Source organism: Oryza sativa, chromosome 2 (assembly GCF_034140825.1).
Source record: "Oryza sativa Japonica Group chromosome 2, ASM3414082v1".
Classification (NCBI taxonomy): domain Eukaryota; kingdom Viridiplantae; phylum Streptophyta; class Magnoliopsida; order Poales; family Poaceae; genus Oryza; species Oryza sativa.
This window is the reverse complement of record NC_089036.1, coordinates 8,629,430-8,643,906: the sequence shown is the minus strand read 5'-3', so window position 1 is coordinate 8,643,906 and position 14,477 is coordinate 8,629,430. Positions and strand designations below refer to the sequence as shown.

The 14,477-nt window shown below is 47.8% G+C and overlaps 1 protein-coding gene, 1 long non-coding RNA gene and 1 pseudogene across 2 annotated transcripts; 1 reads left to right on the top strand and 2 right to left on the bottom strand.

Moving 5' to 3' along the window:
• Nucleotides 1-4,502: 4,502 nt before the first annotated feature.
• On the bottom strand, nt 4,503-6,017 carry LOC136355486 (uncharacterized). Its single transcript, XR_010739761.1, has 2 exons — nt 5,364-6,017; nt 4,503-5,275 (listed from the first exon to the last, which is right to left on the bottom strand). It is a non-coding gene; the product is annotated as an uncharacterized lncRNA (long non-coding RNA).
• A 1,024-nt stretch (nt 6,018-7,041) lies between these two features.
• LOC4328905 (uncharacterized mitochondrial protein AtMg00810) lies at nt 7,042-8,706 on the bottom strand. Its single transcript, XM_015768582.3, has one exon. It carries the CDS (start codon nt 8,428-8,430, stop codon nt 7,381-7,383), a length of 1,050 nt encoding a protein of 349 aa, XP_015624068.1. The 5' UTR covers nt 8,431-8,706; the 3' UTR covers nt 7,042-7,380.
• Nucleotides 8,707-10,098: 1,392 nt separating this feature from the next.
• On the top strand, nt 10,099-13,435 carry LOC107277275 (uncharacterized; annotated as a pseudogene).
• Nucleotides 13,436-14,477: the final 1,042 nt, after the last annotated feature.

The window sequence follows — 14,477 nt, the reverse complement described above, 5'->3', positions numbered from 1 at the left end:
TGCTAACTAGATGTTGTATGATTGTATATGCACATAACATCCGATAATTTTAAATCATTTCCAAACCGAGTCAGCACCTGACATCCAAAACAATCTGCACACTATTCGCGCACACTCTAAATCTGCTTAAAAATCTGGTTTATGATATGGTATGAGCACTATCGATCTGAATCAGCTCCATTTTCACCCCTAAACATAGTATCACATTCTACTTCTTAGGTAGCAAACCAATTCATATTCAGGCACATATGATAGGTGCAAGTAGTATGAAGAATCCACTTAACACTAGATTGTGCAGAATAATCATAAGAAACCAGTCTCATTCTTATTTCTTATACAGCTCTCAACGTTTGGAGATATCATTTCCAATTTTCTTGTACTATTGACAAGACTAATAAATACCTCTGTACTTTCCCTAAACAACCAAGCTTTCTGCTTGTGAACATCAATCTTCAGAAGGAACCATATTTTTCATCTTTTCCTTAGATTCAAAGCATCGTAAACTTCTTGCAAAGATACAATATCAGGGCTATAAAAGGATAGTATCTTCGAAATTTGCATACGAGGTAGGCAAAGAACACAATAGAATAATGCCTAAATCCTCTTCATCATACTTCACCTCTAGAGGTTCAAGATCAACAATAATTTCCTTCAAAGTGGAGAGATGATCGATCACAGATTCATCTTGCAATCTATGCAAGAATAACTTTTGTTTTAGGTGCACATCTTACTAGTCAGATCCTTTCACATGCAAATACATACTAGCTTCAACTAGAACTCATCTACTTTTTTCTCCAAATCTATCTATCTATCTATACCTATACTAATTGGGCACTTTTTTAGAGCTCTCATGTTAACTAGAAAGATCTTGCCATTGATTAGATGTATCATATTATCCTAAGTATAGATTAATATCCTAGGTGGGCTCTTTAAACCCCAATTAATATTTACGCGTGGGCTTCCCGTTTAATTGTACACGTAGCTTCGATGAGTCGGTTATACCAGCCAGGACTCCACACGTATGCGACCATTAATTAGCGACCCTCTCTGTGATTATAATAGAAATAATGTGTAATATAGCTAGACGATGCAAGCTTATATAATTTGTATTTTGGATTGATCATTGAAAAAGGTTATAAACCACTTAAGTTGATGTGGATTATGACAATTTAAATAGCATATAGATTGATAATCCAAAGAGATAATCCATTATATGCCACTGACTTTGTCACACGTCTACGATTTGCCACTGACTTTATCACGCTCTACAATATGCCATTGACTTTTGCTTAACTTCTACGATTTACCACCGCCGTCCGATTAGTCTCCGTTAGCACTGTACAATTTTTTTCAAAATGACCAAAATACCCCTGGGACAAAAACTTTTGAAATTTGGATAAAAATTCAAAATATCATATTATAAAGGAAAAAATTACTAATTACCCCCGTGGACTATCGCCGTCGGCCGAATTTCCCCCCTAACCCAAAAACCAGACATCACTCACCCTCAACTTTTAATACCGGACGAATTACCCCCCTCAACCCAATCCGGAGCAGTTTTGTCCTACGTGGCGTACACGTGGCAACCTAGTCAGTATTTCTTTTTTTTTTAAACATGGTGGGGCCTTGTCATTGTCTCTCACCTCCTTTTCCTCTTCCCCTCCTACCCCCCTCTCTCTCTCTCTCGTGTCGCCAGGCGAGCGGTGGGCGGTGGCTCGTCGTCAGGAGCGGTCGCGCGGCCGGTTGGCGCGCACGGTGGCGGGCGAGCGCGGGCGGCGGGCGCACGAGGCGGCGGTGGGCGGTCGGCACGCGAGCGGCGGCGACGGCAGCGGGCGCGCGAGGGCGGGCGATGAGCGGTCGGTACGCGAGTGGCGGGCGTGGCAACGCCATCTCCTCGCCGCAGCCGCTCCTCTCCTTCCCTCTTCACTCTCTCTCTCACGGGGCGTGCAGGGGCGGGAGGTGGGCTGCGGCGCGAGCGGCGGCGGCGGGCGCGGCTGGGTGGCGAGTCACTGGCGGCGACGCCAACTCCTCGCTGTAGCCGCTCCTCCCATTTCCTTCCCTTTCTCTAGGTCCGGCGGCGGCAGCGGCGGAGCCGTCGAGGGGCAGGGCAGACAGGGAAAGCGGCGACGACGGTGGTGGCGGCGGCATAAGTGACGGTGGCGGTCCCTCCCCGCCGCCGCCTAGAGCGCCACCCGCCGCCGACCAGGGCCACCCAGCCACACCCGTTGCCACTCGCTGCCAACCAGTGTTGTGCCCGCCGTCGGCCGGAGACGCGCAGGCCGTCGCTCGGCCAGCCGCGCCCGTAGCCGACAGGAAGCACCCATCCGCGCCCGTCACCGCTCGTCGCTCGCCGCCGACCAGTTGGCCCTCCCTGCTGCGCCCACCGCCGACCGGAACCGCGCCCGCCGCCGCTTGCCCCACCGCGCCCGTTGTTGACCGGAGCCAACCAACCGCACTCGTCGCTCGACCTCGCGCGCCCGCCGCCCACCGCCCGTGCTCGCGCGCCGCCGTCCACGGCCGCCCACCTCCCAGTCTTGCGCGCCACTGTCCGCGGCCGCCCACCTCATAGTCTCGCGCGTCGTCCACCCTCGCGCGCCCACCACCCACCGCCCGCCCTCGCGCGCCCGCCGCCCACGCTCGCCCGCCGCCGTGCGCGCCGACCGGCCGCGCGGCCGCTCTTGACGACGAGCCACCGCCCACCGCTCGCCTGACGACACGAGAGAGAGAGAGAGAGGGGTAGGAGGGGAAGAGGAAAAGGAGGTGAGAGACAATGACAAGTAGGCCCCACCGTGTTTAAAAAAAAGAAATGCTGACTAGGTTGCCACGTGTGCGCCACGTAGGACAAAACTGCTCCGAATTGGGTCGAGGTGGGTAATTCGTCCAGTATTAAAAATTTAGGGGTGAGTGATGTCTGGTTTTTGGGTTTAGGGGGAAAATTCGGCCGACGACGATAGTTCAGGGGGGTAATTCGTACTTTTTCCTATTATAAACATAAGATTGTAAACATCCAACCAAAATACCCCTAGGACAAAAACTTCCAAAATATGATATTTCAGAATTTTTATCCAAATTTTGAAGTTTTTGTCCTAGGGGTATTTTGGTCATTTCGATAAATTTGTATAGTACTAACGGAGACTAACCGGACGGCGGTGGTAAATCGTACAAGTTAAGAAAAAGTCGATGGCATATTGTAACGGAGACTAACCGGACGGCGGTGGTAAATCGTACAAGTTAAGAAAAAGTCGATGGCATATTGTAGAGCGTGATTTGAACTGTAAATTAACCATCTAAAGGCTAGAAATTAATATTTGAGGTAATGCAGTTTAATGAGACAAGATGGAAAACTTTAACTAAGTGGGATGAAGTATATAGGATATTGTAGAAAATGATGGAGAGATATATGTTAAAATATTATGTAAATTATGTGGGATGATGATGTAGCATGCTTATATTTTTAAGCTTTATAATACAATAAAATATAGATGATATAGCAAATTTTGTATGATGATTAAGATATAATAATTGCTAATGGATGATGATGTAGTATCTTTGCATGTCAAGTTTTAGGATATAGTGGGTTATAATTTATAGATATTATGGATGCCAACGAGGATTATTTTCATTATTTTCTTGTAGGCTTATTTGAGTCACTTTGTGTGTGTGCTAGATCATGACCAAGGAGCCGCTGAAACCCCAGGAGCCAGACCGTACCCACTAGGCTACGACTGCGGCTTCCACCGTAATGGGAAAGGCAAGCCACGATAATTCCTTTGATAATGTTGAGCAGCTATTGTAGATCCAGTTATATTGTGCTTTATTTATTCATGAAGTTAATAGTCATGCTACACTTAATTACGCGTTATTCATTTAAATTAGTCATTTATTATAGATGCTTTCTGTTGAACATTGATCCATTGCAATCCTTGGAATATTCCCATGTAGAGATTATCGATTAGAGCAATATAGGTGAACTAGTAGTATGCCCGTACTAACGTTACGGCGAAGCTTGTTAATGCAAATAAAACACCAAAAAGATGATAATTTATAATTCACTTAAGAAAGAAATGATAAAGAGAGTTATATATAAGGAGTGATATTTGCATTCCCTTTCTAGATCTTGAGCAAAGCTATACACATCCCATTAAGGAGCATTGTGAGATGAGATCTAACATAATGGTAGTGCTTTTTATTCCGTAACATTATCTCAGATTCAGTCAACTCTGTTGCACGGTGTAAAACATCATCATCCACGGAGTATGAAATAATCACTAAAAGATGGGGAGCAACTCAAAAACTCAAACATAATTAGTGGGCTTGGCTGATGGCAGTTTGTGTCAATGCCTCTGGAATTATCCAACTCATCATTTTTCTGTCGGCAAACAATGCACTCATATAGTATGAAATTCATGATATTTACAATAACAGTCAGATGCATAATAAAATGCAATATTTTCATTAAAACAATATATGATGGTAAATAAGGACATAAATAAGGACGACACTTTGTAATCCACTTCTTTTATTGCTTCCTCCGTGGTCCACTGTACTTCTTGCTAGATTGACAATTTGTACAAGGACAACCTTTCCTCTGATATTTGGATTCCTATCAAGAAGTAGCTCCAACCTAAGCAACTTTGGACTGATTCAGGTATCCATGTCATCTACAGCAAACATCAGCATCTGGCCTTTTACCTTTGTTCAATTTCCTGAACCTTCAATGTTAAGATGGTTTCAAGCTGGCCAAACACAGACACCAACTGAGAGGATCTTTAGGCTCCCTGTTCTTCCAAACTATTTCGGTCTACTATAACCACTTTTTTATTCATAACGCAAACTGAATAATGCGCTGCAATAAGGAAGTGGCATTGCAAGGTCATGTACTCTAAGACATTGAATAATTCAAGGAAAGAAAAATGCAAATATGAGTATTATTTGGGGACCGACAAATATCAGCAGTAGGAGATGCCTTCAATGTGATAAGAGGAAATCACATGGATTACAAGCATATTTAGAGCCTCCAATGACCTGAAAACTACACCTTACATCCAACCAAAGAAAATTTAATAGAACCAACCAAAAATCCCGTGCTTACATAGAAAAAAGGAGTATATGCCATGGTGTACCACTGCAAATTAATAAGTCATTTGGAGAAAAAAATTAAGCAATTCAACACATTACCTGTTCACATAGGAATGCAACCCAAAGTTTTCGTGTTCCTTCAGCCATCACAAGTTCAAATTTTCTTCCCAACTGTGACTTACAAAACATCAACAGCCTGCAACGAATCATATAATTAAATTGAATCAGTTATTTTCTCCCTTTCTATTTTAAAGTTCTTTGTTCAAGGGCATTAGTCACATGACCTCGAAAAATGCTATTTTCACGCTCCATTTGTAATTGAATGGATGCCATGCCTCGGGTACTGACAGATCAAAGCTCCTTAACATAATTGACCATGATCAAGAACACAATGGATTTGAACCAAGGAAACTGATCACATATGCATGCCACTAATCATAGATGTATGTACTCCTCTAAGCAAGAATATAGGGTCACTGATAATATGTTGTTTGAAATAAGGGTTTGTTGGAACCATGGAGTATGAAACTGTGACAGTAAAAAGAGATGAACCTGCGAGGGCCGCTCTGATAGATTCTGAAACGGCAGAGGAGGCGTTAGTGCCACCTTGGGGATCCGTTCAGGCAATCGATCAAAGGCAGTGGGATGGTCGGCTTCAGTTCGGTGGCAGGATTGATCACAACAGGCGCCTAATGAGCAAGAGTTCCCCAAAGCAGTGCCGGCTGGCGAATGGGAGGATCAGCGGAATCAGTCACACTGGATCCACTAGTGTCCGGCGACCGGTGAGCTGGTCGTGGAGTAACATTTGCAGTGGACAAATTAAGCAACGAAATCCATAGTAACCAATCCTAATTTAGCATAAATTAAAGCTTCAAAGCGTAGATAAATAGAGACAGGTAAAGCATTGTGCATTATACTAATTCTGCTTCAATGCGATGCTGAGTTGACCATCAGTCCACATTAATATATGCCATCAGTCCAAGATGATGCAATAATCTGAATTTTTGATAAACAAGATGATGTGATAATCTGAATTTTCAAAAAGCTTTTAAGAAAACTGTAGCGCTTGAATATATCATGTTTACACCATATCAGCACCAGTAGAAAAGCATGAGCATATATATAGGAACATGAGCACGCCATTCTCATCATCAAGTAATATATATATGTACTGAAATAATCTGGAAACACTGAAAACCAATAAATATGTTGCACATCTGGAGGATGAGCATGAGCATGTTCCATCCACATGCATCTGACCAGCATCATTGATTGGCGCGGAAGGATCGAGAAGCTCAGGGCACCCGCAATGGTTATCTATAGGCTCTCTACAAGAGATCCATGTCAGCATATTTTCCTACTTGGAAGAGATTAAATGAAGAGAGAGAGGAAAGCTATCTACTAACCTGGAGATAGTCTATAGAGAAAAACGAGGCAATGGATTAGAGAGCTATAGATACCCATGTAGACATACCATTGAAGTGGTTTACTATTAATCTAGTCTATTGCTGAGATGTACATGTTTTATAGATAGCACCTTACTTTACCATTGTGGGTGCTCTCAGACACGATCATCCTGTCGACCGGCATTGGATTGGGCGCCTACTAGTCAGCAGAAGAGACAAGCTAGGGAGCTGCGTGTCCAATAAGTAGAGGTCCGTTGGATGAGTCAAAAAGCAAAGTAGTGCCTGCTTTTGTTGGGATTGAGCATAGCGACACTGCCGTAGCAAGCAGTGATAGGAGCAGGGTGAAAGGGGGGGCGTTTGGACCGAGTCCCGACCACCGTCCACGCTCTCCTCGAGCAAGGCAAGCCCCACTACATTTCTCAATAAGGATGAAAAGCTTCCAGGAGATGCGTCCTGTTGGTAGAAACACACAGGATCGATATCTCTCTCTCACTTGACAAAAACTTGAAGATGAACAGTAAGCTAAAGAGCAATGAACATAGAAAGTTTTGTGGTGCTTAAATCTTGCCGCACCGTTTTCATGTTTTCTTCTTCCTTTTATTGAAGGGAAAATGCACACTACGGCCTAACAAATTGGCCGGATTACTCGCTCCACCATCCGGATTACGAGCGCCATCCCACTCGTCAGATCGTGCAGCGAGAGACTCTCACATTACCGCCTCGACGTGAACTCGCACGCCTCAGGCCTATAGACGCGCTCAACTCTGACTAGAGCGAGCCCAGAAAAACAGGGAATAAAAAACAAACACATAACGTGCATGAAAGGAAACTATCCTAACTAAATAAAACAGCTTTTGCAGGCACAAGGTTAACGTAATATGCAACAAATCTCCCCCTAAACCTTGTGCCCGCGACTTACTTCCGAAACCCCGATCCGCGAGCGTAGCTCCTCAAACCGCACTCGACCAAGGGACTTCGTCAGTATATCAGCGACTTGATCTGCAGTCCCAGTGAATTCCAACTGAACTCGCCCTTCTTCCACACACTCCCGGATATAATGATACCGAGTAGCTATGTGTTTGCTGCAGTCATGAAACACCGGATTTTTGCTCAATGCAATCGCCGACTTGTTGTCAACCATCAACTTGAAAACATCTGGCTGAGCTTGGTTAATTTCTCCCAGCAACTGCGCCATCCAGACGCCCTGACATGCTGCTGTCCTCGCCGCAATATACTCTGCCTCGCAAGATGAAAGAGCGACAACCTTTTGCTTCTGGGATTGCCAACTCACCGGATTGGATCCAAGGAAGAACATGACACCGCTCGTGCTTTTGCGCGTATCCACGTCACCGGCCATATCTGCATCAAAAAACCCAACTAGAGTAGCCGGCGTCTCCGATCTCTGGTAGATGATCCCGTAATCAATTGTGCCAGCAATGTATCTCAGTATCCGCTTCACCGCTGCCTCATGCTCGGCAGTGGGTGCCTCCATGAAGCGACTGACATAACCCACCGCGAACGCGATGTCCGATCTTGTGTGAACCAAGTACCGCAAACTTCCGACGATGCTGCGATAGCCAGTAGAATCCACTGGTGGTGCATCACTGTGATTGCTGAGCTTGAGCCGCTGCTCCATTGGCGTCGCACAGGCATTGCAGTCCTGCATCCCTGCCTTCTCCAAAATACGACGCGCGAAGGCCGACTGAGTCATCCGTGTGCTGCCCGCCACCTGTTCGACCTCAATCCCCAGGTAGAAGCAGAGGAGACCAAGATCGCTCATCCTGAAAAGGGACTTCATCTCCGCCTTGAATCGATCAATCTCCACAGCATCACTTCCTGTAATGATAAGATCATCCACATAAACACCAACAAGCAAGCGGTGTGTTCCCTCACCTCGAGCATACACGGCGTGCTCAAAGTCACAGCGCCTAAAACCAAGTGACATTTGCTTGCGTCCAGCTTGGCATTCCACGCTCGGGGTGCTTGGAGAAGTCCATAGAGTGCCTTGTCCAGCTTCAGCACTTGATGTTCATGTCCCTCGACCACGAAGCCAGGCGGTTGCACGACATACACCTCCTCAGTGAGCTCCCCATTGAGAAAAGCGGACTTCACGTCCATGTGATGGACAGACCACCTGGCCTGTGTAGCTAAAGCGAGCAGCATGCGGACTGATTCCAGCCTTGCCACCGGAGCGAACACCTCGTCGAAGTCCACCCCGGGCTGCTGCACATATCCTTTCGCCACCAAACGCGCCTTGAACTTGGTCACCTCACCTCGGGCATCCTTTTTCACCTTGAAGACCCACTTTAGTCCAATGGCATGGTGTCCACGAGGGAGGTCGGCCAGTCGCCACGTCTTGTTTTCTTCAATGGCTGCAATCTCCTCCAACATGGCGCTACGCCAGCGCTGGTGTTGTTCGGCCTCGTTAAACGAAGCTGGTTCCTCAGCCTCCTGAAGATACAATTGTTCTGGAGCGAGTGCACGCTCGGCGAGGCCCGGTGTCGCCACGTCGCCCAAGAGATCCCCTAGGGGACAATACCTTGGCGGGGCAGTCATCGTGATCAGCATCAAGGTGCTCGTCTCCCCCCGACGGAGGCGAAACGAACACTGGACTTGTCCCATGCAAAGACGCTCGTGGTCCCGAGCTTGGCGATGGCGTGCGCGGCTCCTCAGGCATGGTCGATGCAGCGCGTCGTGAGCTTGACGATGAGTTTTCCTCCTGAGCGCCGCGACCACCACCGCTCACCTGTGTCAGCACATACTCGACGGAAAACTCCGTCTGTTCAAGGCCAGACTCGGTCACTTTAGCGCCCCAGTCCCAGCTCGCGCCTTCGTCGAAGATGACATCGCGTGACACCTGCATGCGCCTGGTCACAGGGTCGAACACCTTGTACGCCTTGGTGCCCGCTGCATACCCTATGAACACCATGGGCGTGCTGCGATCTTCAAGCTTGGAGAGGTGTGGGCGCACGTTCTTGACGTACGCCAGGCAGACGAATGTGCGCAGATGTCCCATCGCCGGCTTCTTGCCGAACCAGGCTTCATAGGGAATCCGGTTCTCCAAGTTTTTCTCTTCTTCTTTCTTGAATTGGAGCAAAGCAGATCTAGTTGAAAGCCAGCACACAAGCAGATCGAGTAGAAATACGGTCTCTGCGAGCTCAGCTTTGGATCGATATCAGCGCATCCACCATCAACAACTACTAGCTTCGTAAGACGTAAGTTATCCTAGCCCTGATCCTAATTTGGTTCCCGCTCTCTGCGTTGCTTCGTCTGCGGTGCGCATATGACAGCATATCTGTTGTGTGTTCACCATTCGAGTTTGTTCTCCAATCTCCATGTATCATATCGTTCAGTACCAAATCATGTGTATTTCCTAAACTCTTTAAGTTTCTTTGGTCTGCACGCGTGTTGAGTGTTTCATTGTAATAATTGGTTGTAGCCCTTGGAGCAAAGGCTGGAATGGTTTTATATTTTTATTCTATTTCATTATCTAAAAAATTTCCTGAACTCTTTTCGAATGGAGCTTATGAATTTATGATCGGTAGGACTGCAGCTCCCCCGTTCCTTAGGATGCACAATTTTTCTTGCAGTGAATAGATCAACAGATAGAGAGATGGAGGAGGAGAACAACTGTCAACCAGCAAGGAGAGCAGGTCGTTGCAAGCGTTCAGAGGTTTGGGATCACTTTGAGCAGAAGGCAGGGTGCAACTACTGCAAGGCGCTGCTGTGTGTAGATCCAGCTAGGGATGGCACCTCGTGCCTCAAGAAGCACTACGAGGAGACTTGCCCGGTGAGGCATCCTAACAAGTCTGGGCGTGGTAGACAGAACGGGCACGGCTCGCCCGTTGCGTCGTCTGAGCGACAAGGGAATCACGTCTTGCAGAATAATGCATCGATGATATCCAAATCCACCTCTGACGGTCAGAAAATGGAGACTGCTGCTGCTGCTGCTGCTGCTGAAGATCATTTTATCAGGATGATCGCACTGCACGGGTTCCCTTCCTCGATGGTCGAAGACAAGCAGTTCATAAGATTTGTTGGAATGCTCTGCCCTGATTTTAAGATGCCTTCGCGAGATGATGTGGAGGAGAGGTGTGATGCGCTCTTCGACCAAGAAACGAGCAGCCTGAAGGATGCTATTGCACGTACGTCTGGGCTGGTAAGTTTGTCAATAGGCCGAGCTCGAACTGCCATGGTGGATACTGTGTACCTAGCGGCCCACTTCATTGATGATGAATGGAATCTCTGTAGGAGAGTAATACGGGTGTTTAAGGACAACGGTATGTTCTCTGATGAATTCAAAACTCCCTATGGTTACATATTGGACGTCAAAGATTACCTTTACAACAAGACACTTTATGATACAGTGGAGGGAACTATTTCTTCCTGTGGTCTTTTTCCTAAGCTTGTTGGCGCTATATTAGATAATGAAAACTATACGGACATAGTCAGAAACAAATTGTACAAGAAAAATCATCTTAAGAACCTCTCTGCAAGCCAACGAAAGTTGTTCCATGCTACCGACATGCATTGAGAGCTCGATATGGCCACTGATAACCTAATATATGGTCCTTGTGGAGAATACGGAAGTCATTGGCTTTTCGCCTTTATGGAATTATGTTTGACTAAGAAGAAACACAGAGATATTTCTTCACGTCTAAAGCTGAATCACCCGTGGACATACGATAGATATTGGTATGCGTTATATTATGTTAGAGTATATGGTAGTTAGAGATGTATTAGGATAGGATTGATTTGTATAGATTCCTTCCTTATCTGTAATCCTTCCTTATCTCCTCCTCATGTACTCCTATATATACCGGCCCCCTGAGGCTCAATACAATCGATCCACGTTACGCAGTATATCTCTCTTTCTATACTATCCAACATGGTATCAGAGCGGACGACCTAGAGCCGCCGCTCACCGCTTCCGCTGCCGTCGCCCCCGGGAGATGATCTCGACATCGTGCTTGTCGTAAGAGAGATCAATCTCTTCGGCCAAGGTCGTTCGTCATTGTCGTCGTCAAGCAGCACAGCACTACAGCAGCCGCCGGTCTTGGGTCGCGGCCAGCACCTCGTCCTCCCCGCTCCGCCACGGCGCGCCACTAGCGTGGCCAACGGATCCCCGCGTGCATGGCTGGCATCGCCGTCGTTGGACGCAGCAGGGTACGGGGGGCCCCGTCCGGCCGTCCCCGTCGTCTCCTCTTCCGCCTGGACCGCTGCCTGCGCCCACCAGGCCAGCGCGACCGCCGCGACCGCGTGGATCGGCGCCTTGGATCTCCGCTTCCGCCGCCGGCCGACTTCCTCCAGGACGCCCGCGGCCGGCCGTCTTCCTCCACGATGCCGACACCGTTCCCATCCGCTCGTCTACGTCAAGTCGATCTCCTGCTGCCTTACCTATCGTTCTTTTGACTGTTTCCTTTGCTGTGATCTTGCCGTGGTTAGCAAGTGAGGAGAGAGACAAGATGGGAGCGACAAGATGGGTGCACAGGCTGGTTGACCTGGTCAAGGCCTGCATGGAGAGCTCTAGCCTCTCGACACATGGTGCTTGCTACTGCTGCTATGTATCCATTTTTTTTCCCGATCAGTGATCGGGTTTGCGTCGCCCACCGCCTCGTCGACATCTGTGCGTCTTCGACATCGGCATCGACTCTGCTTCCACTTCATCATCTTGCCCGCGCATCATCGGCTTGATCACCCATTCAAGCGCCTGGCTTCGACAACACCTTGCCGCCAATCGTCTTCGACTACGCATCTACGCCATCAAGCTTCGGGTTGCCGTTGCGTCGTCCCCTTGGGCCGCAGTGCCGCTGCCCGTGGTCCACACCTCCACTGGTTATTGCAGTGCTGAGAGACGCCCTCCTCAGCATGGCTACATCATCGGTGGACTTCTCGTCGTTGCATCGACATGGAGCTGCAACTGTGTTGTCCTCTCGGGACCGCAGCTTCGCCGCTTTTGTCGTCTTCATCGTCATTCGCGCATTGACAACCTCGTCGTCCGTACTGGTCATCGTCAGCCGCTCAGGGTCTTCTTCCTCTACTTTGAGCATCGCCGCCGCATCTCCAAGCTGCCACTGTCGCCACTCTAGGCCGATGGTGCAGCTACCTCTACATGGCTACCGACGTCGCCATCCAGGCCGTTGGTCCCACTACTTCGCCTTCGTCTTCGTCCAACATGATTCATCGCCAGCGTCGTCGTATCTTCCTCGACTACACTTCGCCTTTCTCCGACAACCGCGTGCTGCTCCGGCAATTCTCCCTCTACGCCATTCTCGTGCCGCGACCGTCTTGGAGGTCTTCTCTGCTAGTCTCCTCCGACATTGGCGTATGATTCATGGTGGTCCCCTGTCTCGCCCGCGCGGTATTGGCAACACCGGCGCGCGCGTTTGTCCCGAGTTGTCCCGGGGTCTGGCAAGCCCTGTGTGACGTCTCGTCCTTCGCGGTTCGACTACATCGGCTCTTCGGCATCATCTTCCTCAACGACTGTCGCGATTATGTCACCGTCTTCGTCTCCAGCGCATCCTCGCGCACCTTGGTCCACGACGCCCTCCCGTGCGTCCACGACCACTCTACGGCGCCCCATGCGTGGCCCGCGGCTCGGCAAACTCGGCATCAGCTTCCCGACTTCGGCTACATCGACCACGGCTACTCTACGCACGGCTTCATCGACCACGGCTCTCTCGGCTCCTTCGCTTTGGCTACGTCGACAATGGCATAAAGGGCTATCATCCGTATTGAGCACTCTTGCCGGTTTCTTCTCCAGTCCAAGTGTCCGCGCTGCTCACGCTTGGACTGCGGGGGGATATTAGAGTATATGGTAGTTAGAGATGTATTAGGATAGGATTGATTTGTATGGATTCCTTCCTTATCTGTAATACTTCCTTATCTCCTCCTCATGTACTCCTATATATACCGGCCCCCTGAGGCTCAATACAATCGATCCACGTTACGCAGTATATCTCTCTTTCTATACTATCCAACATATTACGCACTACAATTTCTTCACAATGAATGCTCTTCTTCTACAGCAGAAATTGCTGGCTTAGTAGGAGATGACACATTCCAGGAAACAGTTACTAGCGAGCTGTTCCGCACAACATTAGGCATGATATACAATGCTATCGAAACAGTTGCTGGCTCCAGTTCTCCAACCTCAAACCTATCCCTTATAGAGCTAGTGAAGCTGAAAATAAAGAAATGTACCAATGCATCTAGAAGGAAGGATGATAATGATGATGAAGACACTGACGAAGAAGAAATTGATGATAGTGATGATGAAGGTATTGATGAAGAACAAACTAATGATGCTCGATGTTCTTTTAAAAAATTAAAAGAGTATCTAAATAAGGTTTTTGAGAAGACATATTTGTCACAAAGCATACCGCTTATTCTAGACCCAAGATTCAAGCTCGTCAAAGTTGAATGACTTCTGGAGAATGCTTCCCTACCTCCAGATCGCATTTCGGAGGTTCAAGCAGCAGTCGTTCAGCTCTTTCAGGACTATAGTAATCAGGGCAATGCAAGGGAGCATACCAATCATAACAATGAGAATGTAATGGATATCGATCCCTTCCATCAAATTCATAACAGTACTTTCCAAACTGTTGGTCAACCGAGTATGGAGCATGATCACAGGAGTTCACAGGAAAGCATAACAGAACTCGACGCTTACCTGCGAGAAAAGACCATCCCAATCAAGCAAGAGAATTTCGACATTGTCAAGTGGTGGAAGGAGAACTGTCACAGATATCCGATAGTAGCAAGGATGGTGAGGGATTTCCTGGCCATTCCGACGTCTACCAGGCCAACACCTCAGATGATGACCAAGATCAGAAACCATCTTCGCCGCTATGCGTGACACTACTACTGCAATCAAAGTTATACATGTGCCTTGCTTACCAGCTCTTCAATTCATCGCCTGAACAGTATTTGCATCCACTCATGTCATTTCTAATCTTATATATGCATCCTGTTCTGTTTTAGAGATTAAAT